We start from the raw sequence: 27,505 nt of genomic DNA, 5'->3' as shown, positions 1-27,505 counted from the left end.
AACCCACTGCCGACCAGTGTGCCTGTGAGGATTGCCTTGGAAGTAGGCCCTCACAGCCATTTTGATCTTGCTTTGAGTAATGCTGATGTATGTTATATACCCGTGAGTTCGACGTTTGCCTAAAGAAAAAACGAAGTGACTTTCGGATAATCTATTTTCATTCCTGTTGATTGCCACCAGATTCCACAACAGCTTAGCTGTTCACAGATGAATCTGAATTGCAGTGGAAGTCACAAGAACGAGGCCCTAAACGCAGGTTTTCAAACCACTCTCCTTCCTATGGGTAATATACCCTTCTTCGTCAGTGCTAGGGAAAATGGTATTCTCCCTCTAAATTGAATCCAAATATCTTTATTTCATCATTTAGAGATACTTCTTAAAACACTATAATTTTGCATTAGAGAAATGTTTTCCGGTAGAAATACTCTTGACCCCATTTGTCATCATCTATTTACCTCCAGTGGTTTTTTCTCTTTCCTACCATGTCCAATAAAGCTGGATTTTACAGTTGGGTTTGGTTGGACTTGTTATTGACAGGATGTATGTGACAGCTGTCATGAGCAGTAAAGGCCATGCTTCCCCCCAGGGTGGTGAGACATCGTCAGCCTTGGCTGAATAGCTTTCCCGGCCCACAGTAAGATTAAAACATAACTTGTAGCTTTTCAGAACATAACCGTGAGGTCTGTGGTCTTCGTTTCTGGGTTTTGTTTCTGAGAGAATCCAGCTTTTGGATTTTTACGTTGCTCTTAAGTGAACACGTTCAGGGCCTTCTGCCCAGGTTCCCTTACATCACCTTAACATCCCAAATCATCCACGTGACGTGTTTCACAGCTTCGTATGTGGTATTTAATCAGAGGGGAAAATTATATAGTTACTAACCCATTAAAACTGTTCCACTTGAAGAAAGCCTTAGCAACAGTTCACTTCTTGAACCTCTCGCAGACTTCGCACATTAATATTAGCTCCCCCAACTTGTGTGGTGTGGGCTGAAAATATCGTATACAGTGATGACTCATGCTCCGTAACGCGGATGGAACCCTGACTCCTTAATCTAAAGTAACGGGCCATCTTTCAAGAAGCCTTTCTGCAGCAATGCCCTATTCTGGAATTTGCCTCCATTACCACGGTGTTAAAAATGTGCGTTGTGACTTGGAAACAGATACAAGCTTGGTTGCAACAGTTGTGGTGTTTGTGGTAGCGCGTCTTTCACATCTCAAAGAAATGACAACACACGTGTGCCCACCTAGGACTGTCCTCTTAACCAAGACAGAAGCCTGGTTGAAGATCGTGATGACGTCATTCGTAGCTCACTGAAGTTATGGCTAATAAAATACTTAAAATCTCCCCCCTCCCTAGAAACCTTGGAAGGATGACAGCTTCCAGACCCAAGTCTTCTGTCCTCTTAGAACCAGTGAGGGTCTGGTGACATAATGGTCCCACCAAACTGTAGTCCTATGGAGGGTTTTTGTACTGGAACAGAAACCCTGTCCCTTTCCAGGCCTGCCCTCCGCCCCCGTACCTCTTGCCGGGGCTGCTGTGCTGGCTTCTCCTTTGCTCTGGGGGTGCTTCATCTGAATAATAGTACCGGTTTCTCGGTTTCTCGCAGTGACAAAAACAAAATACCTCCTCCACCCGGTAAGACATCATTTAGTTTCCGGTTTTTGATGATCTGTTCTGATAAATACATCTACAACTGTCTCCGGGAAGTGAAATCAGCTCAGAGATGTTTTTTTGGTTTTGTTTTTTTAAGTAAAAATCTGTCTGAAGGTGAGAGGAGAATAAGAGAACAACCCATGACTTCTCATCCTTCCTGCTCCCGTGTTTCCACGATAATTAAAGCTGCCAGTGTGTCTGTGTGTCTGTGTGTCTGACATCATCTCCTTTGGTAAATTCAAACCAAAGGTTGAGGAATGGTGGTATATTTATAAGACAGTAACATTTTATTTTATTTTATTTTATTTTTTTATTTTTATTTAAATTTTTTTTTTTTTTTTTTTTTTTTTAGATTTTTTAGATTTTTATTTATTTATTTGACAGAGATAGAGACAGCCAGCGAGAGAGGGAACACAAGTAGGGGGAGTGGGAGAGGAAGAAGCAGGCTCATAGTGGAGGAGCCTGACGTGGGGCTCGATCCCGGAATGCCGGGATCACGCCCTGAGCCGAAGGCAGACGCTTTAACCGCTGTGCCACCCAGGCGCCCCAAGACAGTAACATTTTAAGACCTAGGTTTCTGTTACTGTGTTTTCTTTCTGTGTCTGTCTGACATGGGTGTGCGCGCACACACACACGCACACACACACAGCTCAAACACACCTTGACACAGGGAAAGCAAGGAATTAACCGCTTGCCCCATCTTAGAAAGAAAAAAGGAAAAACAACTAGTTTTTTCTCCATTGCTCCCAGCCCTCCTATTCAGTACCTCTCGGTACTCATTACTTACTTGGCATTAATGTGGATTTAGAATCTAATTTCAAAGGATTTCCTCCAGATGTAGTTCTTGTGTTTATCAATAATGCAACCTTGGGAAATATTGTTCGCGTAAAGCATTTAAAGGAAAACACCACAGCGACATAATTCTGTGTCTGTGTGTGTGTGTGTGCACACGCGCACACACACACACATGCTTAAGTTCAAACAGTTTTGTCTCATAAATATGTAAATTCAGCCTGCCTGTTTTAGTATCCCTGAAGCACACCTGAATATTGCTGCCTGTCACATTAAATCAACATAAAGAGCTCACTGAGGCACAAAGCCCAGGCTTCTCCTGGCCACAACTCCAGGATCTGGATAGCTGGCAGCCCCCAGTGTGAAATAAGGAGGGAGGCAGACTCGAACCACCACCAACCGTAGCCTTTGGGAACATTTTATAGGAAATAAACTGGCCAGACCCTATTTTCTAGTTTAATTAATGCAGATATCAATTTAACAATAGAACCGGAGATTTAACATAAGGTCCTTGTGGTATAGGAGGCAGATAGGAAAAATGAAGTATCAGGCCTCCCGCTTGGGGTGATGTGTCCACTGAGTGACTCAAAATCAGCTCAGCAGAATTGTTTGTATGACTGATTCTCAAACCCAGCTGGGCATCAGAATCATCATTTAAAAATACAGATGTCCAGGCCCAGCCCTGAAAAGAGTACAATAGGTTGTGGGCATAACTGGGAATTCTGTGCCAAGTATAATTTATTATTTTTGGAGAGTGTTTTAAAGCTCATACTCAGGAGTTCCTTTAACTCTGAAGCCAGTTGTGCCTTTACAAATATATAAATACAATGATTAGTTCATTATCAGGCTTCTTCATTTTAATAATTACTTGTTTTGTTACAGAATAACTATGACTGCTTAATATTTTGTGCAAGATTATGAGACACTCTTAATTATATATAGTTGGTTCAATGTGTGGAGATGAAAGCAAGCTAAAAAAAAAAAAAAGGCAAAAATAAATCATGGTTGTATTTAAATTGGGGGCCCTAAAGCAGAATTTCTAAAAGGTACCATTTTCCTCTGCGATAATCATAAGTGGACATCTATTAAAATTTTCTAACATTCTCCATTCTGCATTTCAGGGACTGCTTAGGCAGTGTATATCACCGTAGGGCAAATACGACTGACTTATGTCATCTTTATATATATCTTGCACCAGTGAAAAATTATTTACAGGACAGAGTTAATAACAGTCTGACCTTCACAGGACTTCAAAAAAAAAAAAAAAAATCCAGCATAGGATATAAAAAGGCAGGGAAATGTAGAAAAAGATACTAGACCACAGTCAAGTTGCCCTGTTTGAGTCTTCGCTCTATCACTAACCCTTTAGGAAGAGGACTTTCTTTGGGGGTAAGGGTGTGCTTCCAATTTTCATCTCTTGATTTAAAACTACGCTTCTCTTCTAGTGCGATGATGCTCCGTGTGGTTTCTAAATATTAAAATAGCCTAGCTCTACACTAAGAAATGTGCCATCTTGCACAAGACACCTCATCTTCTGACCTCAGTTTACTTCTCTGTACATTCGGGCAAGTTAGATTATTTAAAGAAAAGGGGTATGCCTTAGAGAGCCCAAATATACTTTGAAAAGCCCACACTGTGTTATCGTGTGGCTTTCATGTGGATTTGAATAAGTACATTGCTTATTTGTACTTGTTTCTAACGTCACACTAAAATTGCAAAAAAGAGGCTAATAGAGTATCAGGCTGATGATTTTGCTTGGCCATGAATAACCCCAGCTAAGGAACAGAGGCCTAAAGAAAACAGGTAATCTGCCCAAGACCACATGGAAATGTGATTGGAGTCCCAGGCCTCCATTTTTGGTTTACAAGATTCATCCTCATTTGAGTAGATGTAGTCCCCCAAAGATTCTTGCACACCTTAAACCCTGAGTATCCATGCTCTAAAATTAAATACAAAGTCCTCAGCACAGCAAGTGAGAATCCATGACTTGATTTTCATCATCTCCAGCCACTCACTTTCTCCCCTAACCTGTCCCAGCTCTGCCTCGCCTCATACCTTCCTGCAGACCCTGCTCACTGCCCCCAGTGCGTGCTCCCTCCTTTTCCTGTGACTATCCCTGATCGTAACCTCAAGGTTCAGCTCAGATATCCCTTCTTCTGGGAATTTCCCGCTTCTTTTTCCTGGCCTCTCCTCCCACCTGCGTTAGGCTATCCCGTGCCTTGCCTTGACCTCCTCGGTAGACGTGTATTTGTAATATTTAGATACGATAATCAGATGCCTACTGTTGTTCTGAGCCTCTCACTAGACTGTGAGCTCCCTGGTGGCGGGGATAGTTTCATTTTATAAACTCAGAGTCCAGCCCAGGCATAGCTCCTGTGGACACTCATTAAATCTCAACAAGGAACCAGTGATCAGCATGGATAAAAGACCTCAAACCAGAGGGGGAATGAAGCATGAGAGACTATGGACTCTGAGAAACAAACTGAGGGCTTCAGAGGGGAGGGGGTTGGGGGAATGGGATAGGCTGGTGATGGGTAGTGAGGAGGGCACGTATCGCATGGTGCACTGGGTGTTATACGCAACTAATGATTCACGGAACTTTACATCAAACACCAGGGATGTACTGTATGGTGACTAACATAATATAATAAAAAATATTATTATAATAAAAAGAAGGAAGGGAAGGGGAAGGGGAAGGCAAAGGAAAAGGAAAGACCTCAAACCAGCATTTGGAGTGAATTCTCTCTCCGCCCCACCATGCCACGATCCTTCCACTCAGCCCAATCCGATGCCGGCCACCATGCTGTCATGCCCAACTCCTAGTCCTACACTGTTAGGAATTCCCTAGCACTGTGCTGTTCAGTACGGTAATTCCCAACCACGTGTGGATATTTACAATGAAGTTAATTAAAATGAAAAACTCAGTTCCTTCCTCGCTCTAGCCTCATTTCACGTGCTCAATAGCCACTGTGGCCAGTGGCTACCACATTGAGTAGCACAGATACAGAACATTTCTAACATCACGGAAAGTTCAGCCTGACCTAAGAGCCCCCAAGAAACACCCCTCTCATTAAAAGAACCGGAGCAAATGACCTCGGAGTGGAATCACTTAGTCCTGAGAATAGATACTAGTAACCGATTAATGCTTACGTGTACGTGACGGGTAAAAGCTGGACAGCCGAGTCTTAGTAAGACATGTTTTTATTCCTGTTTTTCAAGAGTCGGTAAGATAACCTTGGGAGCTGCTTTTACTCACTGATAATTGAAATGTAAGTTTTATTGTATTTATAAGCCTACTTGCCTGACTTCTCACGATCTCTTAGAATCTGGGAAGACTACAAGACATAATTAAAGGATCTCAGTGTTCTTATTTATTGTACCTCTACAAGGGAATTATAAGTCAATTAATGGTGAGTCTAAGAAATGGATTTAGGGAGCTCTCTTATCTCCAGTAACACTAACAGCCTCACCCCAACGGCAGGTTAAGCTTTTGCAGAATTCGTGTCGGTTATTTTATTTGGCTTATCATTGCTCCAATAGGATTCTAGACACCACACATTTGGAACCGATTAAAATGGCTTGCTCAATAGATTGTAGATGAATTTTGTTTGTATTAAATGTAATTATAAAGATTTCTCAACGAAAGATACAGGAGTATTTATCTTCAGGGATCTGATTCTTTTTTCTGAGCTAAAACTCACTTGATAAACAACTTTTTTCTTGGCCTTCTGGCATAACTTTAATGAACATTACTCAAATAAATAGGATACGTGCACTCTATAGCATTATTTCGAACCAAAGAATTAAGTATTGTATAATGCCCACATTCATGATGGACATGTGAAAGGGTAGAGGGGCAAAAGGGTGAAGTTGCTGTTCAACTTTCAGTGTAAAATCTGAATGCATCCGGGGTGCCTGGGTGGCTCCGTCAGTTAAGCGTCTGCATTCAGCTCAGGTCACGATCCCAGGGTCCTGGAATCGAGACCTGCGTTGGACTCCCCACTCAGTGAGGATCTGCTTCTCCCTCTCCCTCTGCCTGCTGCTCCCCTACTTGTACCCTCTGTCTGTCAAATAAATAAATTTTTAAAAAATCTCAACACATCCTTTGATTATAGTCATAGCGGACGAAATTCACACAGTTGTGGAAACTCAACGGTGTAACAGTTTGCTTGGGGCAGGGGAGGTCTTTTAGTTTTAAAAGAAAGGTATGGTGTGTTTAAAAGCCTAAGCAAAGCAAATAATTAAGAACAATTGTTTCTTCCTGCCCAGATTCTTATTAGTCCGCAGCTTTGAGTCATTCCCCAGTCCTGACCTTGCCAGGACAGGAGGGGTATCAAAGAAGCGTGTGTCTGTCATGCTGTTTGTCTGTTTCCAGGAGACACGTGGTAGGGAGCATACCTGCCTATGGAAAGAAATGTGGCAGAAATGGGATACTTCATTGTTATGCCTCTTCTCTCTTTCCTGCCCCTAGGAAGTGGTTTCAGATGAAAGGCACCAAGGTGGACAGCTACTGGAAGAGCCAAAGTTGCTGCATTTCAAAGGGAACACCTTCAGTCTTCAGATCTCCGTCCTTGATATCCCCCCATTCCTCTGGAGAATTAAACCATTCACTGCATGCCAGGTACTGGCCAGATGGGCCGCTAACAGAAATAGCTTTGCTTAACCAGTACGTTGTCACTAAACCCTGGTGAGGGTACTCTTGACTTAGCTCCTTTAAAAATATGGATTTAATCTCAGAACTGTCACAGAAATGTAGCAGTTGGGACTACACCCAGGGAATTAATCCTATTGTCATCAACTCACAGATTTCTAGCAGGTGGGGGAGAAAGGTGCTTTGATGTCACGTAATGTGAATTTTCTCCTCTCCCCACTTAAACTCTTGCTCAGTACAGGTTGAGATGGTCATTTAACAGCTTAGAGCGAAGTTGGTTTGTTGTTTGATTAAAACCAGGTCGTTACAAGACATGGTTTTTAACTGTGGTCAGCAACGAATGGTCTGGATGTCAGTCCTTCCAAGGGTGACAGTTTTGAGCTGTGGGGAGCCCTGGCTGGCCAGGTATGCACAAGAGGTGCATATATGAAGTGCTCGCCACCAAGTAAGCTGGGTAAGATGGGAAGAGGAAATTAGATGCTGGGAGCCAAAGAAAGGCTCATGCCCCTTAGAATCCTTTTACAAATATGTAAAGATATTTCTCTGTTATTATTCACCTATCTCTGTACCAGAGAATTTTAAAACATTGCAAAATGACTTAGCGTCTCCTCGAATAACTTTTAGGGGATTTGAGTAATTGCTTAGTATAGGAAGACCTCTTATCAGTGTGTGACCCTGCCACGGAATGCTGTGGAAATTCCCCGTGATGAGTGCCGTCACCACAAGCAGCTAGCTGGTCTCCAGTCGCTTCCTAAACCAAAGTCACCTGTGCTCCAGGTGACAGGACAGGTCCTTAACTTTGGAAAAGCTTCTGGTGGGCTCAGATTGATCCAGAATCACAGGAGGCTTTCAGATGCCTTTGTTCTGTAATAACCTGCAGAGCTCTGTGGGGTTTTAACCTTTCCATCCTTGTGGCATTTATTAAAAACAAAAGCCAAAAACTTGCACGAGGTAAACCAGCTTGTCAGAATGGGAACAAGCCAAATCACAGAGAAAGACCTTGCCTGAGCCATGAGAGTTAGAAAAAAAAAAGTTGAACCACCAACCCTTTCGCTTTTGAAAATTCATGGTTTTCAGATTGGACAAGGTTGTATTTTCCTGTTTACTTTCCAGACCTCTTGTTACCTTGGGAACTGCCCCTCTGTGTACCTTTTCAGGGCATTCAGAGCAACAGGAGCATTTCTCACAGCCCCAGACATTTTTTTTTTTTTTTGACACATTCAGCATATTTCCTTATGATGAGAGGTTTTCTATGAATAAATGGATTGTTAATGATGTTCTAAGACCTAGGTGTCTCTGTGTCCAGGAAAGCAGGATTCAGAGTTTCCAGACCAAATTGAACTTCAGGGCATTGTTAAAACAGGTCCTGATAGTCATGGAAATTCCTCTGTATTAATCTTTATAGGCTTAAAGGCATCATGCCACTGGATCTAATGCTGGTGCCTCCGTCCAAAGTAACTATTAAGTTTAATGTTTAAAGATTAAAAAAAAAAAAAAAAAAAAACCAGCTGGAAGGACCATAACCTTGCACCAGCCCTTAAACAAAAATTCCAACACCAGGAATTCCAAGGAGAGCCCCGGGCGGGAAAGGCGCTGGGGGCTAAGAGCCTGTGGACCTCAGAGCATGCGACAGGGCCAGCCAAAGCCGAAGGGCATTGGCTCCCACGGAAACGCAATAAGCTTTACTGCCGGGAGGGGTTGGATTGCGTGGACGTTGTGAACATGGATAAATATTTGCCTTCTGTAATTGAGCATAATTTGAAAGAGTCTTGGAAGGCTGAGAAATAATTTAATTTTCTCTGCACCAGGAGGTTTGCCACTGAGTTGCATTTCCACTTCATTTTTCTTACCCACAAATGGCTTTCTGCTCTGTTCCTCCTTCCCCCCCCCACCTCCTTGCCGCCAATTGTCTTGCCCCTGTCACCACTGAAATCCCCTAGCTTGTGTGAATACATGCGGTGCTGCGCTTAATGGTCCTGCTGCGCTTGCCCCAGGCATCAGCTGTAAGCACTTCGGGGAGGGTTTGTGTTCCTCCCGCTTGAACCTCATGTGGAACAGGACGTGCACTGATAAACTTGGCGTGGATAATAGAGAATGGCTTTTCATTAGGGCTTAGTGGATGGGAACTAACGGAGAGCTATTGCAGGGACAGAAAACCTCACTCTTCCCGACATCATTTATAGGTCTCCTTCAACTGGTAAATCTCCCTGTCATCTTTTGTCATCTTCCAGCTCTGGGCATGGAAGACCTCTGGTCTTCCTCTCTCCCCCACTCTCTAACTACAGATCAGGAATCTGAGAAGCGACATATTCCAGTTGGGACCCAAAGCCTATTCTCCTCGGAAACCTTCCCTTCTTCTTCTGGGAAAGGTGGAATTTACCAGGAATTTTCAGGCCTGGGAGATACCCACTGCAGAGAACGTTTGCCCCATCAGACACCAACCAACTGCACAAGGCACGCTTTCAGAATGGTGTGACGTCAAGGCTGGGTCCAGAGCTATGTGCGGAAACCCCGTGCACAGGCAGACCAGCTGGCTTTGAAATCTCGTTGGGTTAGTTTCGGGAGGATTACAGTTGACAACACGCTGTGCTACAACCCACAGGGCTAGTCCCCCCCCACCCAGCCACCCCGAAAAACCAAGTATTCCTTCTTCTCAGGCAGACTTGACCACAGTTAGAGATCCCCTCCACAGATTTATCAGACCTCGTTTAGGGGGTAAATAAGTCTGCCTGCCATAGGTTACGGGGACCTGGGTGCTACTGAATCACGCGTTCTGCTATTTCTGGCTGCTTGTGGGGTAGAGAAGCTGGATTAGACAGTATACAATAAAATATTATTTATTTTTTAAATCCTACAAAACCCGAAGTTGGGCTGCCACCTCACTAGGATAAAAGCAGCTGTCTTTTCAGCATGCTTTTGTGTCTTGGGGAACCCAGTGTCTGTCTCCTGCTAGGATATGATTTACATTCTCTCCATCTGCTAGGAACCTAATTATAATGGGAATGAAAATGAAAACATTTCCGGAATTCTTTAAACACCCATAACTTTGCTACACTTTGTCCTCCCATATTACTTGCCACATCATTCCTCTCACTCAGTGAGCATCTTGATAGTTTTTTATTTTAATAAATGAAAGCAAAGATGATTGCCCTGACAACACACTAATCTATTCTAATTCTATTACTTTTAAATGTTTTGTCGGGCCCTCCTGGCAGCTGCTACTCAAGCCAACAATAAAAAAGAAATACTCTTTTGATACGGTCTTAAAATCAGATTTTTAAAATGTTTTGATTGTGTGCAGTGGGATGTAAAGAGAAAAGAGAGGAGAGTGATCGAGTGTGTGTGCGTGTGTGCTGATTCTCATGGCTTTCTGCAAGGGAGGATTCTCTCTGCAGTGGGCATAACTCTCTTACCTTTCTGCCAGCGTTCTCCGGAGAAAATATAAGAAATGTAGCAAATTATACCAGAGAAGATACTTTTCAATAAATGGCCAGTACCATTTTTTTTTTTTAGGACAGGAAGCATTATCAAGGATTCAGATCCACCGCACAACATGGAGGTCAGTTTAAGAGCAGGACCTTGAATTCAGCTCTGGCCCTGCCGCCTAAGAACTTATGCAACATTGTAATAACTCAAATATCCGTTTAAGAACATAAAAACCTTCTTAGTTTTCTTTCTTTTTTTTTTTTTTTTAGAGTGGGGGGAGGGGCAGAGGGAGAGAGAATCTTAAGCAGGCTTCACACCTATCACAGAGCCTGACACGGGGCTCGATCTCATGACCCTGAGATCATGACCCTGAACTGAAATCAAGAGTTGGATGCTTAACCGATTGAGCCACCCAGGCGTCCCCTTAGTTTTCTCAGTTAGGCAAAACCTGTTAACCATGGAGCCCTATGTTACAGTTTATTTCATGAAAGGGGGTGGTGCAAAGGAACTATAAAAAATGTACTAGTTTGAAGGAGCGTTCATTTGAGGGCTGTTAAAACGAAGATGGGACAACACATGATGGCAGCACCAGGCAGGAGACTCTGTTTAATGTGGCAGGCATCAGGCGGCCATAGTGGGCCCCATCGCAAAGGATTCTTGTAACAAGAGCAGAGTTCCCAGGCGATCTGGTCACATCAGTGACCCCCGCTCATGATTAGAGGTAAAAGAGACATTGCAATGCTATTTCCTGAAGAATACCAATCAGCTGCTTCCTGTTTCCCTCTCCAGTCAAGCCCTAACCCCCTCATTAGCTCGGTATCATAGAGAATGCAGGCAGGAGATTGGGGAGTAGGTCACTACAGTTAGCTCTAATGAGGAGAGAAGAGGATCATTAATGGCGATGGGAAAATTAGAGAAGGACGAGACAGTGAATGGTGATAATCAGGTTTGAAAAGGTAGAGTTGTCGGAGAAAGTAAAAGCCACATAAAATGATTTGTAGTGATTAGGGGTATAATGTCAGTGATTGATAATAGATAAATTCCAGAGATGTAGCTGTTGGGAGTTCTCCATAGCGAGGTGGCAGTTGGGCGTCTCTGAGCAGATGGGATCTCGAAGAGTCAGCAAGCGGAGAGAGATGTGTTGGAGGCCGAGATAATGAAGTAAGGGCTACCCATGGCTTACAAAATGGAAGAAGCCTTGGGGGGAGAAGCACGATTAGAGTGAGGTTGGACAATAAGAAGAAATGGCAGACCTTGTAAATACATGTTATTATTTATCTGGTGTAGAATTTGGGATAGGTGAAAAGTCATTTTTGAATGTTGGGAAAATTACTTCCTCCAAAGATTGCTGGGGGACCTCACCAACCCATCTCACTCCTCTCTGCTTCTTGAGATGAAAATTCCACAGAACAAATGAAACAAAACCACAAAGCCTTTATACTGCTTGCTGGGATATGTGGTAGGCTTAGGGCATGAGTTTCTTCTCTCCGACTCCTACAGCTAGCACTCCTCTCTTCACGTGGACAACAATCAGAGACATCCCTCCTTGCTGGTCCCCCCAGGAAGCATCCAAAATCCAGATCTGTGAGACTTCCAGTAGAGAAAACTAAACAAAGAAACAAGCAACGTGCCCATGAGAGCTCAGGAAGAACTAGGTAACTCCTAGTTCTTCCAAGTGAGTAGATTGAATTTTAATAATGGCGCCCCATTTTCTAACACATGATGGCTTCATCACCAGTCACACTTCAGAGTATCAAACCTCCAAAAAATTATATTTATAGCAACAGGAAAAAAAGAGCACATTAACGAGATGACAAAAAGATAAAAAGGGGAGGATGAATGTTACTAGAAGCTGGTCATACATGGTCACTGCCAAGAATCTCAGCTTGATTTGAGTAGGAAGGAGAGACTTTTTAGTAGATGAAAGACTATCAGTGAGTGACCTCTAGTTCGCATTATTGTAAAGTCACATGCCTGACCACAGTCTAATCAGTGGCAGACACTGAGTAGTAATGGGGAAAAAGGCTGATGTATATAGATTTATTTCCCCCCCCCATTTAGCAAAAATTGCTTTTGCCACTCAATTGTCTGTAAGTCCTGTTATGGTAGAGACTGAACCTAGTTTCTTATTGTTTCTCTTGTACGGCGTCTGGTCATTAGCAGGCACCATGCACTTACTTGCTGAATGGATGAACTGAGTAAATGAGGAGGTGGCAAACTGGACTGTTCAGGGCAGCCTCATATGTTTGTCTCTCTCTCTGGGGGGTGTGTGTGATCATCAGTAGATATGATTTTTATGCTGGGTACATTAGCAATATCGTGTTCTGTTTACACAATTCTGTAGGAGTTTATGTGGTGTTGGGGTACGTTCTGGGCAGTCAGTTCTTTAGCATAATTTTCATTTAAGGGAAAAGATATCACCCTACCCCAAGCTTAGGGAGAAGGATGGACCAGGGGAGTGTTCCAACGAATTTTTTTTTCGTGGAAAACCATGAGGATTAATTTTTGATAGTATCCTAATTGTATGTGTCACCAAGTGAAATCTGAGTTCTTGCGCTGTGGTTTTGGAATCCAAATGTTATCAATTGGAATTGACATTAATTACTTTTTGTGCTGCTTGGCATATGCTGGACCATTATTTCTACAATTCCACCAAAGTCGCCGAGGCAGTTATCTCTGCTGCAATCATTGTCATCATTATCATCATAATTATTGCGATTCAGTCTCTCCTAGTCTCTACTCATCTCAGCCGGGCTCTGCACACCACACCCCTCTTCTCTCCCCCGTTTCCCTGCAGGAAGTCCCATTCGCCCGCGTGTGGTGCAGTAACAGGCAGCCCCTGCACTGTGCCTTCTCCCTGGAGCGCTACACGCCCACCACCACCCAGCTGTCCTGCAAAATCTGCATCCGGCAGCTCAAAGGCCATGAACAGATCCTCCAAGTGCAGACATCCATCCTGGAGGTGAGTCCTTGGTCTGCGGGACCACTTGACTCCATTTCGACAAGACCCGGAGATCAACGTGCCTCTTTCAGTCGTGCTACACAGGGTCTAAAAGAGCTTCGGAATGCTCTCGCTCTTAATCCTCGGTACCGGTAAGGGCAGATTAACTTTTCCTCAGGCTGAGGGTTGAACTGAGCTTCCCGTTGGGCAGAGAAACTCAACCCATCAGAGCTTAGGCTCCGTGGAGAGCCCTTTGGGGAAAGAACTGGTAGAGGGCATTTTAAACACAAAACCACAAACAATCTAATCGTCCATTGCAGGTTTGCAATATCTCCTGAGATTCATTGGTGGCTGATGGTACATTTGAGACATAAACCATGAAGAGGCACAAGGTCACCATGGGGCTGTTTTTCTACTGGTTCTTTTTTTTTTTTTTTAAGATTTTATTTATTTATTTGACAGAGATAGAGACAGCCAGCGAGAGAGGGAACACAACCAGGGGGAGTGGGAGAGGAAGAAGCAGGCTCATAGCGGAGGAGCCTGATGTGGGGCTCGATCCCATAACGCCGGGATCACGCCCTGAGCCGAAGGCAGACGGTTAACCGCTGTGCCACCCAGGCGCCCCTCTACTGGTTCTGACCAGCTTTCCAGAAGTCGTCTTCAGGACCTTGGTACCCTGCTGTCTTACAATGTCTCCTAGCCCCCAGGTTCGGGGTTCTGCATAGCCCTGTTTCAATTGAATCTGATTCATTGATGCCATCATGTACAACAGAGTAGACCGAAGTCTCATTCTACAAAGTAAGGAAATGCAAGTGCAAAGAGGGAAAGGACACTGTCCAAGGTCCTATCATTATTGAAGGGCAGAGTTAGAATGGGAGTCAGAGGAGAATTCACTTTTGCAAAAAGACACCTGATTTCCGCCATGGCTCTGATTTGCCTAAACCACTGAATGTCTTCATGGCTGTGGACTTGGCTCAGAGAGGAGATGATGGCATTCCCTCCTGAATGATTATTTGAGGGTAGAGGGCTAGAGTAGCTGAGGGGTAGAATCAGGGGAAGCATGTGATGCTTCTGTTGAGCAATTGTAAGGTAATCCCTGGCTAGTGTAGAAAAACATATTTTATTGCTCATCAGTAGAATATATAAATATATATATGCATGTGTACAGGCACACATACGTATTTATGTACCAATATATAAATAATATGTATTTATTCATTCAGGCTTGGCAGAAGGCTTAACAAATGTTATATACATACCACTCAATTCAGGGGGGTTTTTTCTTTGAAAACCTGTAGCCTTATAGCATTATCACTTCACTCCATTCTCATTTCAATTCATTGTTTATGCAAAATGAACATTGCTAATTCCCTGAATAGTTCTTCTGAAGAGCGGATGGCTTTCCAAAGGATTGTGCCTCAAAATTGATAGCTGTCTTAGCTGACATGTTTGTACGGTATTTGCATTCATTATCACCAATTAACATTGTGCGCTAAAGTAGTTTTGATGGGAAAGGTAGATCCAGAAACGGAGGGTAGGATATTTTGAGAGTCTTTCTTGAATAGTCGTGGCATATTTAACACAATACATTTCAAAGTAAAATAAAAAAATCACAGGAAAGTTTTAAAATAAACACAAAAGGAAAATCCAAGCAGATTTTCCTTCTGGTGTTCAGAAGCAAGCATGAAAAGGCGGGACAGAAAGATAACCTCTGGTGCAAACTGCCCTAAATGTCTGATCACAGATCTATGCAACAATTCCAGGTTTAAAGGGTTGTTATTTTTTAAGGCACTCCGATGGTGAGGACCAACTTCTGCTATCACAGGAATCCATGTTAAAGGACTGTGATAGAGTTGATACAGCCTCATACCTGTGCTCCTTGCTTAAGCAAATTTTGGAAGTACACCAGAGGAAAATGAGCTAATAACCACAATCTTACCCTTTACTCTCCATTTCCTTGTCTAATGCTTCGCAAGCTTACGATCACTTTGAAATGCCTCGAAAAAGACGACACCACGCTATCTCTCGATAATAAGCCAGCCTCCGAATGATACTTACTCACTGTTGGGTTACCGCCATCCAGTTTGGAGGCCAATGCGTTTTAGAAGCTCTATTAACCCTTTCGATCCTGGAAGGATTTTATTAATTGTTTCAAGTGTTCCTGCTGGCATTTGGCCCAGTGCATCTCCATCTCTTTGTAATAAACTGTATTTGTTAGGCAAATCTGTTATTTTGTCAGCAGAAAATTAAAAACTTTTGAAAGCCACTCTATTTCGGTACCATTTCATGCACTTTCACATGTAACCATCCAGCTCTGTGGAGTAAATACTATACTGTCACAATTTGGCATGATGTAACATTCTCAAAGAGGTCAACCAAGATGATAGATAAACCCAGTAATGGGGAGCCAGAGTTCCCAACTGAGATACCTGACGTCAAGGTCAAAGTCTGGATTTCCATACTAGACTACTTCCGGATCCCAGTCAGGGAAGTCTAATTTAGCAATACTGACTTTGGGCCTTCTGCATAATGTAAGCCTTCTTTCTGGGGGGCTTAGGCACTAGTGCCAAACATCACAGCATCAAAAATTCTGTCTTTGAGTATGAAAGTAGAGTGAAAATTGGGAAGTTCTTTCCTCAAGACTGCAGAAGGATGGGATGGGCTAGAATAAGTGTTCATTCTATAGGTTTTCAAGAATAGAATAGATTTCCCACGTGTCAGTCTGCCTGGAAAGGGAGGTCTTCAGTGAATGATCGATCGCTCGCGTTCTTTCCAACTCCAGGACTGTCTCATTCCTGCCAGAAGTGTACATCTACCAATAGATGTGGTGAATACAAAGTATCCTCTTCTCCCTAAAAATGACTTGGATTTTTGTGGTAGACACTTCCAGAAAAAGTTAGGATACATAAAGTGCTAAGAAACTGGGATTACCTGGAGAGGAGACAAGATACATTCCAGACATGAACTTGTATCAGTCAGTGAGTCGGGAATAATAGGTCAGTAAGTGCATCACACTTTATGACCTCTAGGCTGAAAGACCCTGCATTAGCTGGTTTTAATAAGTTAGTAATAGGATTTCTTTGATTAAAGATAATAAGAATAATAGTAAGGAAATAAATCTTTTGAAGCTTTCAATAGATGTCTGAATTTTAAGTATCTGTCCCTCTCCCCACTCAAAAAAAAAAAAAAAATCCCTGTATTGTTAAGCTCAGAGCTCCAACTTCCTACCTTACTTTAACGTATCATCTTAGCGTCTGTTTCATGAATTTAACGATGGAACCATGAGAGGTAAAAGATATACGTATGTAGGTCCTTGTATATATAAGATAATATTTATTTTAAATGTCTGAATCAGTACAGTGATTATGCTCATTGAAGGCCTTTGGTTCTTTATGTCTAGCCTCCCATCCACCACATTCCTTCATGCGTCTCATCTCAATGGCTTTCCAAATAAATAGAATCATTCATGTCATTCTCAAACTTAAAAATTATTTCCATGATCAAGATAGCGTATTTTTTTCTGTTTTTTAGAGTGACCATTATTGTGTCCATCCGTAGAAGCAGGTGGTTCTCTTTCAGTGCAACCTCACCAAATTACCAAACGATTACCACCAACTGACATTCTGTAAAAGCAACTGTATCACCGATCGGAAAATTGCGGAGTAAAGCAAAATAATTTTACTAATATCGAAGAGGAGGGCAGAATCCCTAAGTAATTTATGGCATCATCCCTTGTTAAAGTAATATTATTAGAGAATACTTTTTTTCCTTTCTTTTTTTTTGGTAAAAAGAACTTAAATGGGAAACTTGCATGTTACAATTTTCCCTTCAAGCAATTCTCTTATCTTTCTTCCAAAAGTGGTGGAAGGTTGGGGGATGATTTGTCTGTCGCAAAATAGACAGAATACTTGGAATTTCTCATTGACTTACACTCCCCAGCTAGCCAAGTAGCAGCCTCTTATCTCAGATGTGCAGAGCATGAAAATCTGCTGTTCCTCTGCATATTTAATTTAAACAATCAGGAAATGTGATGTATCTACAGGATTCTTATTACTTGGCCCAGCTGTCTTTTAGAATGCACCATAAATGTTACATAAAGTGTCATCCTTATGCGTGGCAAATATTTAAATTGGGAAACTTTATGACGGATGGGGGCCCACTTATCAAAGTATCGAAAACAGAAAAAATACTTAAGAGTCAGTCTCCTCCAATATTTTATTCACTTTGAACTCCTACCACTTCTGTCCTCAAGACTGTGGATCAGGGTGGTCTCTCTTCTGCCAACGGTAAAGACAGAGCTTGGTGAGCTTGGTCCACCCAAAGATGCCATGAGAGGTTGCACAAGCCAGCTCTGTCTATGCAGCCCTTTGTTGTGGCTACTTTCAGTGTTTTCAGTTTCACTGGCAAGCCACCTTTTCACATGGGAACACCCTTTGGTGTCGGTTTACAGTGACAGCTCCCATGTTATCTTGCATAGAATTCCTTTTTTTCCTCTCTACAGTTTCTACTATCTTTTTAAAGTACATCCTCCTGCCTTAAGTCAGGAAATTGAAGGAAACGGTCTTCAATTTACATTTTTAAAGGCTAGGAGAAATTTCACAAACCATGATTAAAAATGTTGTTCCTCCTTCATGAGAGACGATGGACTCTGGAAAACCAGCTGAGGGCTTCAGAAGGAAGGGGGTGGGGGAATGGGATAGCCCAGTGATGGGTAGTAAGGAGGGCACGTATTGCATGGAGCACTGGGTGTTATGTGCAAATAATGAATCATGGAATTTTACATCAAAAACTAAGGATGTACTCTATGGTGACTAACATAACATAATAAAAAATTATTATAAAAAATAAAAATAAAAAAATACTCTATTTACAAAAAAATTTAAAAAAATGTTGTTCCTCATAACCTATTTCATATAGCAAGAAGTCTGAGTTGATTCATTTTGTAACCAACATATCAGAATAAGAACTGTTCATTTTGCCAAAAATCACTAGTTACCCACTCAATTTCTATTCCATCAATAGCTATTCATCCTTCAAGGCCAACCAAAATGCCTCCTCCAGGAAGCCCTTCCTGCTGCTAATTCCAGAAGCATAAATCTAATAACGCTCAGCATTTTTCTTAACCACCTGCTTGTCTTGAAGCAGGTGCTGTAGAGAAATGAATTTTGGTATAGGTATTAGAAAATCAGACTTCTAGTTTCAGCCATGTTACAAAGTACCTGGGTAATTTTCACCACATTTCATAACCTTTGTGGTGTCTATAAAAGCTGCCAAAAGACTGATTAGGAAATTGGACAGATGTCATGGAGTACCCAAGGTCACTGAGCTAGGAAGTATCAAATCATAGCCCAAAGCAAGGTCCCTCTGCCTCTGAAAACCAACCATGCTTTTCTGTTACCCCACACTAATACAAAACACTAGAAGAATTTTGATGGGTGTTGTTCTATAATATTCCAGGGAGTAGAACTAAAACCAGTAGAATCTATTTAATATGATAATATCTACTTTGAATTTCCAAGCAGAAGCTATAATATGCAGCATTTCTCAAACGTATTTGACCAGAGATCTGCTCTTTCTTGGAACGTCTTCTGAGATACCCTTTTGGAAATAATGCATTAAGGCACTGTTTCCAAGATGCAGCCCTCAAAATGTAACTATGTCAGATGGCTATGGAACCACAAAACATATGATCATTAATAAGATCTCTGCATGAACGAGCTTCCTCAATTAACAGATTCTTGAAGACACAAGACTCACTGAGGTTTAGAGCCATGTGAGCCTGGCCCCTTGCCAAGAAGGCCTCTCATGGCTGTGGTGCTGACAGTAGGAAGAGGTGTTAAGGTTGAAAAAAGCTTCAGGGCAGGATCGCAGAAGAGTTCAGAAATGGCACATGTTAGCTGAACGGAAAATACAAGAGGACACATTCCTAACATGAAGGATGGTTCCTTGGACTTTAAACAGTCCTAACTAGTCCCTCAACCCCATCTCAAATTCGAAGGCTAAATTCTCTTTATATTATTATTATATTTTCTTTTTTGCTATATAACAAATTACCATAAACTTAACAGGATTAAACAGTACCCATTTACTGTCTCACATTTTTTGTAGGTCAAAAGTCCAGGCATGGCATAACTGGGTTTTCTGATCAGGATCTCGCAAGGTTGAGATCAAGGTGATGGCTGGGGACATGTTTTCACCTAGAGCTCAGAGTCCTTTTCCAAGCTTATTTGGATTGTTGACCAAATCTAATTCCTTGAAGGTCCCCCATTTTCTTGCTGGCTCTTGGACCGGGGTCACGCTCAGCTCCTAGGGGATGCCCTCAGGTCCTAGCTCCCTGCCCCCGCTCTATAGCCAGTTCACAGCCCTGCTGTTAGCTTTCTACCAGCCCAGCAGGAGAGATGCCCCCAGATAAGAGCTGCCTCTTCTCTCTTCTAAGGGCCACGTGAATAGGTCAGGCTGACCCTGGAAAATCTCTCTTGATCAGTTCATAGTCACCTGATTAGAAGCCTTAATGACATCTGCGGAATCCCTTGTCTTGTAACCTATCATAGTCACAGGAATGATTCAATCGGATACTTTTCAGGCTTTAAAATTCTGTTGGTCCACATAAACTTACCAGCACTTCACAACCAGGGTGGGGCAACACACACTTAAAGATGATCAATATACAATCAGTTCCCCTTTGTAGATTTCCTGACAGTTACCTGCCCAGCCAGCAACTTGGATTGGCCCATTCGTCTTCGGTCAGCTCTGACTATCACAGGGTCATTCCTTATACTGAACTGAAATCTGTCCTTTGGGGGATTCTTCCTACTGATTCTAGATCTATCCCTGAGAACCAGGGGGGGGGGGGGAGGTTTAATCCTGCTGTCACCTGACATCTCCCTGGATGTAGGAGGCTGACAATTGTGGACACCCCCCCCCCCGAGTGGAAGACCCTGTTGTAAATCTCCAGTACATAATTCACGAGGCTGCCAGAGAACTTATTTACTACGTTAGAAAAAGGGGAACGTGTCAATGTATTTTACAGAGTCCATCACAATGGCAAGCATGCTGTGCGTGTGTGTTAATTTTCTATTAAAATAAATAAAAGTGTTTCTCGGTAATGCTTCCATTTAGATCTGACCATGCTTTCTCTGTTTGTAGAGTGAAAGAGAAACCATCACGTTCTTTGCACAAGAGGATAGCACTTTCCCTGCACAGACTGGCCCCAAAGCCTTCAAAATCCCTTACTCCATCAGACAGCGGATTTGTGCCACCTTCGATACGCCCAATGCCAAAGGCAAGGACTGGCAGATGTTAGCACAGAAAAACAGCATCAACAGGTAATTGGGGGCAACTGGAAAGAGGACATTCTTCCTGAGAGTTTTGAAAAACAAAGGGGTTTGGGCGTATCCATGTGGTTTCCAGGCCCTGCTATCTTTATAAATCCCTCTGGCCACATTTCGTGTGAAGCCTAGCTACGTATGTGGGCAAGAAACAAGAACAGGACACTGTGTGTGGCATTTCCTTCCACCCGCTCTGCCTTTGGGGACATGATAGAAAAGTCTTACTTTGGTCCTGGTCCCATCTTGAGGTTGGCTAACTTGGGCCGCCCAAATGGGGACAGAGACTAGGTCATCTTGGTATTTGTGGGAGATCCCAGCACTGTCTTGAGTCGGTGATAATAGAGACAGGGAAGTACGTGTTTCCTCCCTACCATCAGGCCACCTTAAGCATCATTTAACCCTCCGTGGGGACACGTTCAGCCGGCAAAAGTGGGTGCCTTGGTATTAGAAGTTTGAGGATGAGAATTCCCAGATCTGAATGCAGAAGGTGTGAAACAAACAGGTGACCTAAGCACGTGAATGAGCCTGCGGCTTCCCCGGACTCCCATTACCAATGCTAGCGTTGTAGTTAAGTTGAGAGTAGAATAGAGAGATTCATAATGGGCTTGATTACTTTTGATGAGAAGCAAGAGTGATGGCATCCCGGGCAGCACTGATGGGCAGGTCACTTCGGCTGGGCTGGAAGGATAACCAGCAGCGAGAGGGCATTGGCAAGCAATACCTCCCTTCCCCCACGTCCGCCTCCCCTCTTCCTCTCACCCCCCCCCACCCCCGCCATGCCCCAGAATGAATAGAAAAGAGAACAAATTTTGCCAGAACCATTTTCCTTCCCTTTTCCTCTGGTACTCTTTTTTTCTTTTCTTTTTTTTTTTTCCTTTTGAGGCAAAGCCTTATTTTCTTACTGTTTGCCTTACTCTGTCATTTCCATTTTGTGTTCTTTATTTCCACAGACATCCTACCTGACTCTTTCTTCTCTGAAAGGGAGGTAGGTGTCTGCCAGGAAATGATAGAGTGCCACTCCCTGTCTCAAAAGGGATCCAAGAAATCCGAGAACGCAGGACCCAACTAGAAAGCAGTCAGGCTCAGAGGGGCAAAGCAAGAAAGGAGGCATGGCTGCCGAAGAAAAGGGGATTTGCAGAGACAGGCAAACCCAGAGAGAACAGATACACTCTTGAGAGTCGAATATTGAAAATGAAAGAATACAAAAATGTATGTGTACAGGAGAAAAAAAATTAAGTTGAATATTTCCCAGCAAGTTTGACAAAGGGAGGAGATGTCTCATTTATAACCCATGAGCACCCTGACGATGTCAGGCTCACTTTCTGATCAACACAGGGACAAGAACAAAAAACAACCCAGAGAACAGAATTCGGTTGACAAAGAAAAAAGTGTGTCGGGGGGGGCAAATTGGGCCCCCGTAAGGCATCCCTGGTTCTACAACTCATACCAGTCTGCCTGAACACATCACTCACCAGCCCTGTTTCTTTTTCTACAACTGCAATTCATAGAATTCGAACTGCGTTAACTCCCAAATCCATTCTGACCATAAGAGTTTATGATTTTTAATTCACCGTTTACATGAAAATAATTGCCCCAAAATACCTGCAGATCCACAGAAGCTACCATCCGTGTGCTGGATGAGTCTGCACACGTTCCTTCTGCCTCGTTCCATTTCATTCTCTGCTTACGGTCTACCTACGAGAACGACTGTGAGTGCCCCCAAAGTCAGCAGTTGGGGCCCTTGCGCAGTAGGGAAAATGCATTTCAAATTGGGAGACTAAGGTCAACACCTTTTGTGTCTCGGCTCTCATGAGCAGGGAATGTCTGCGCAGGAGCAGACCGCCCCTCTGGTGTCCAGGGTCCTCCAGTGTGAACACTCTGTGGGCCTGTTCCCTTGCTTTGGGCTGTCCCTAAGACCCCTTCTCCAGGAAAGCCTAAATTTCCTTGACATAAGAAACACAAATGACCTACTTAATGGAAAGTTTCTAACACAGTGCCCAGAAAATGTCGATTTCCATTTTTTTAAAATGATTTTATTTATTTATTTGGCAGAGAGAGGGCACAAGCAGGGGGAGCAGTAGGCAGAGGGAGAGGGAGAAGCAGGCTCCCCGACGAGCAGAGAGCACAACTCGGGGCTCGATTCCAGGTCCCTGGGTTCATGACTTGAGCCAAAGGCGGACACTTAACCAACTGAGCCACCCAGGCGCCCCCCTGAATATGTTGATTTTCAATCAGTGTTGCTCTTTGCAATTTTCACTAATGGCAAATTAGGACGGCATGAATACATGTAACCTACTCTCTTTAAATCTTCTATGGTGAACATCTTCAGCTTCAGTGAATGGCACGTCCTGCCCCCTCTTCATTCTCTAGCTTAGCCTTCTGAAAGTCATAGAACTATGGAGCGAGACTGGTTTAAATTAAGAATCACCAAACTTCTTTCTGTTAAAGAACCAGACAGCAAATAGTTTAGGCCATATAGGATCTGTTGTAATTACTCGGCACCATTCAGCCCTGCTTCTTTAGTGAGAATCAGCCAGAAAAAATACATGGAACACAGCTACGCCTATTTGTCTAACAAACTTCTTTATAAGAACAAGCGACAACCAGCATTTGCCCAATAGAACGTAGTTTGCTGACCCCTCATTTAAATAAATCTGCCCTCATTTAGTAAGTAAGACCTTGTTGCTTCAGTCATAGTAACACCCAAAGATGAGGCTTCTCAGCTCAGCATCCAAGCTTGAGGGGCGAGAGGGGATAGAATAGGACTCTTCTAAGATTGTTATTCATTTGACAGAGAGAGACAGCGAGAGAGGGAACACAAGCAAGGGGAGTGTGAGAGGGAGAAGCAGGCTTCCCGCCGAGCAGGGAGCCCAATATGGGGCTCGATCCCAGGACCCTGGGATCATGACCTGAGCCGAAGGCAGACGCTCAACAGCTGAGCCCCCCAGGCGCCCCTGGATAGGACCCTTTTCTGCAGACTGGTTGTTTCTGGCAGAAAGGCCACCAGCATATTCACAGGAGCAGAGTGGAGCAAACACTACTGAAAACCACCTTGCACCGTGAACTCATTCTCATTTTGCAGAAATGTTCAAGTTCCTTTTGTGTTTTCATTACTGTACTAAAAATCTGCCTCCTCCTACATGGGAAGAAGCCCTACGTAACAGAGAGGAATGGGATTTTCAGATGTAATTTGTCACAACTTCCTGTTGTATAATCCCGGATCACTGGCCGGGCTCTCTTAGGGTCACACAGAATAGAGCATGGAACTGATCATTAAGGTGTGTTAAAACACAAAATCTGACATTGTCAATCTGCTGATATTATTGGGCAAGAGAGTCGTTCCATTGCATGAGATCCTGTCCACTCTGGGCTCACAAGAGAAAGAGGACGACAAAAGCATGTGGGCTTTCTGTTAGAGACTTCACCTTCCTTGATCTGGTGACAGCACTTCTCAGCTGCCTCTCCCCCTCCTTTCAGTTTCCAGAAGTATCCAAAAGCTAGCAAAGCCACAGTGCTCAAATCACGAAGGAAGAGTTTTCAAAGGGAGTGGAGGGAAACGTTTGCTTTTCTTTGACTGCCAGTGAAAATGCTCTCCTGCCCTCCTTTTGGGGAAATGCAGATGTCACTGATGATAATCTGCTTTTTTGCCAAACAAGTTTCTACTTAGATCTGAATGGGGGGAAAAAAACGACTTGGAATATAAAGTGAAAGGCTTAGCAATCGATGAGAATGTGAGAAATGTCGGTCGTGTGTGTTATGAGGCAGCAACACAGGTGGCCTTGCAACTTGCCTGGCATACGGATCGCACTGAAGAAGCGACAGAGCCTAGCAAAGAATGTCACCGACAACAGTTGCAATTACAGATTCTGTGAGCAAACTCTGACTATTACTCAGAGTCCGTACTTGCTGCATTCCAAAGCTGAGGTTGCACATTCGTTCTCTAAATTCAGCTGCAATAACCCTCCAGTGCTCCTGGCCCCATGTGATTGGTAGGTGGGGAGGGCTGAGAAATAAAGAATTGATCATGAAAGTAGGTGGCGGGGAACACCCGCCGAGGACTAAACAGATTAATTGGAAACAACGGCTTCAGCCCAAAGTAGTCTCCCGTCTCTAAACTTCCATAGCGCTCTGTAGTAGGAGGACACTTTGTATCTTTAGTTCTAGTTAAGCCCACCAGGGTGGTTCTCTCTACTTAGGGGAAATTCAGTCCTTTCTGAATTTTGACATGAACTCTCTCATGGGACACTAACTCTGCTTGACCTCAAAAACTTTCTTCCTCATAAATACAATTGATAGGAATAAGCATCAGAGGATTTTGAAAATTGGTCTCCCAGGAAAACAGTTTACATGGCTCACATGAAGGAAGATTCTGGTCTTTTCTCTCAGCTCTTCCACAGTCCCCGGAATTCTACCATTAGCTCATTCTTCTTTAAGGCCGCGTGATTTTCATATTCCAGAAACCCTTGTGAAAACATAGCCAGCTTGACCATGTTGCTATGGGAACAGCTGCTGGATAAAGTGCATGAGACATGGGAGTCTGAGCGGAGGGGAAGCAGCCGAGATGGAAGAGAGGATGCCAAAGTGGAGAGAAGCACATAATTACATCTTATTAATGGTTTTTCATAATAGTATGCAGTTGAACCTTGAACAACACAGTTGAACCTTTGAACTGCACGGGTCCATTTACACGTGGATTTTTTTTTTCCAGTAAATACAGTCCAGCGCTATAAATGTATTTTCTCTTCCTTATGATTTTCTTAATAACATTTCTTTTCTCTCGGCTACTTCATTATATGAATATAGTATTTGATACACAAATAGGTGCCAGCTGTTCATGTTAGCAATAAGGCTTCCGGTCAACAGTGGACTAGTGGCAGTGAAGTTTTGGGAGTGTCAAAAGTGATCCTGGATTTGTGATTGTGTGGTGGGGGGAGGGCTAACTCCCCACATTGTTCAAGGGTCACCTAAAACATATTTCTTGTTGGTCAAGGGTTAAAATAGTTCATTTTGCCTGTTCATGTTCATGGGTGATGGTGTAGCAGTTGGGAGCAAATGACATTTCTCAAACCTCATGGCTGATCAGCGGTGCTGTATAACCAGTTTTTCCACCAGGACCTCTAATGAGAAACAGAATCTTCTCATATTGAGGTCATATCCTTTCATTCCCTCTGTCTACCCTGTTAATTGGATACACAGGCCCAGTGAAATGACCAGAGGGCAGTGGAAGCGGACAGAGGAAGGTCACGAGGCAGCGTCCTCATCTATCTTGGGATAACTGTTGAGAATTCACCAGAAGTAGAGCAGCCCCAGTGCCAGCTGCCTTTTGGGGTGAGGGAGGAAGAGGAGAACAAAAGCCATACAGGATGCCTGCTTGAGGGGTGTCTTGCAGTGACCACAGAGGCTCGCTGTTTTCATTCCTGTGGTTTGGGGTTTACTGTGATGACACCAAACTCCACTTTCTTGGTTTTTGCAGGCTGGAGGCTAGAAAACACATCCTAACCTTTAAGTAATAAAAACGGATATGAGGCCGTCATTTCCAAAAAAGCCACCTTTAGGACTCTTCCAAGGAAAGTTAATATGTGGGGGGATAGCATTACACGGGTCCTTGGAGGCAAAATAGAGTGAAGCCCCAATCAGATTTTCTGGTTCTGGCACAGGAGGCTTATGCAGGGGTGAAATGCCAAGAGCCCTACAGTGAAGCCAGAGGGACCCAGCACAGCAAAGCTTCATTCCCCCGAGATCAAGGACTCGTGAAACTACCCGCTAATACAAAGCTGAAGCAGTAGCCCTGGGACAAGTGTAGCCGGGAACAAGCTGTATACGGTTTACAAGTGGCAGATGTCCATTCTAAAGGTGCTACGGAAAAGAAGCTTCTTCACGTTCCTCCAAGAGAACCAAAGCCATGCTCCCGCTAGCCCCAGGGGCTGATGACAAGGGCACTGCATTCCTTCTAGGCAAGGGGCGGTTTTGTGCTGATCCTTAAAGAAATAATAGGCTCTCCTCCTTTATGTTAATAGAGTTTTCAGGAAAGATGGACATGCCCAGGCCCCTTTTAGAGCCTAAATAATCCCCTTCGGAAGAGCCGTCTCAAACAGTACGTGAAAAGGCTGGCAGCATCAATATGCCTGAATACGATGTTTTCATCATTTGAGAACATTAAATTACAGGAAGGATTTTAACCCAATTCATTAGAGTATCCTTTAAGGGATTAACTTCCTTTTCAGTGATTTGCGAGGTTTCATTGGAACTCCTAGTGAGTATTTGGCAAAGGGAGAAGCCTAACTATTGCTCGCTTCCCTCACTCAGCACTGACACAGTGGTCCCTCCTCTCGGAACACACGCTGGTCCTTCTCCTTCGCCCACAGGATGCTTACAATATCTCAAGGTTATGGAGTGGGAAAATTAGTTTAAAGGAGACCTATTTTTCCTTGATATATCCCAATTCAAAGAACACTAGAAACTCCATTTGGTAGTTATCATGGCCCTTCACTTCCAAATATGACAAATTGTCATAGACAATTTCATCCTGTCAGAAATGAAACTAGAGCACTGACAACAGGGTCTACAACTGGGCTTGTTCTCCTTTGGCAACTCACGGGTGGCCCTGAAACCTCCAGGTCCTTAAATGTTTGACAAAGAAAGGAAAAAAAAAAAAATCCTTGCTATTCCCCTTCCAGAGCCAGATAATAGAAGAGACAAAAGGAAAAACTAAGA

At 43.3% G+C, this 27,505-nt stretch overlaps 1 protein-coding gene across 4 annotated transcripts in view; it reads left to right on the top strand.

Moving 5' to 3' along the window:
• The window catches only part of UNC5D (unc-5 netrin receptor D), a 542,759-nt gene that overhangs the window by 502,998 nt on the left and 12,256 nt on the right, over positions 1-27,505 (top strand). For all 4 annotated transcript variants that reach the window (XM_057303433.1, XM_057303432.1, XM_048226276.2 and 1 more), the window contains 3 exons: positions 6,917-7,066; positions 13,320-13,484; positions 20,610-20,788. In XM_057303433.1, the coding sequence (XP_057159416.1) occupies positions 6,917-7,066; positions 13,320-13,484; positions 20,610-20,788 (494 nt within the window). The remainder of the gene's footprint in view (positions 1-6,916; positions 7,067-13,319; positions 13,485-20,609; positions 20,789-27,505) is intronic.

This window comes from Ursus arctos, unplaced genomic scaffold, assembly GCF_023065955.2.
Source record: "Ursus arctos isolate Adak ecotype North America unplaced genomic scaffold, UrsArc2.0 scaffold_27, whole genome shotgun sequence".
NCBI lineage: Eukaryota > Metazoa > Chordata > Mammalia > Carnivora > Ursidae > Ursus > Ursus arctos.
This window is presented reverse-complemented; position numbering and strand designations above follow the sequence as displayed.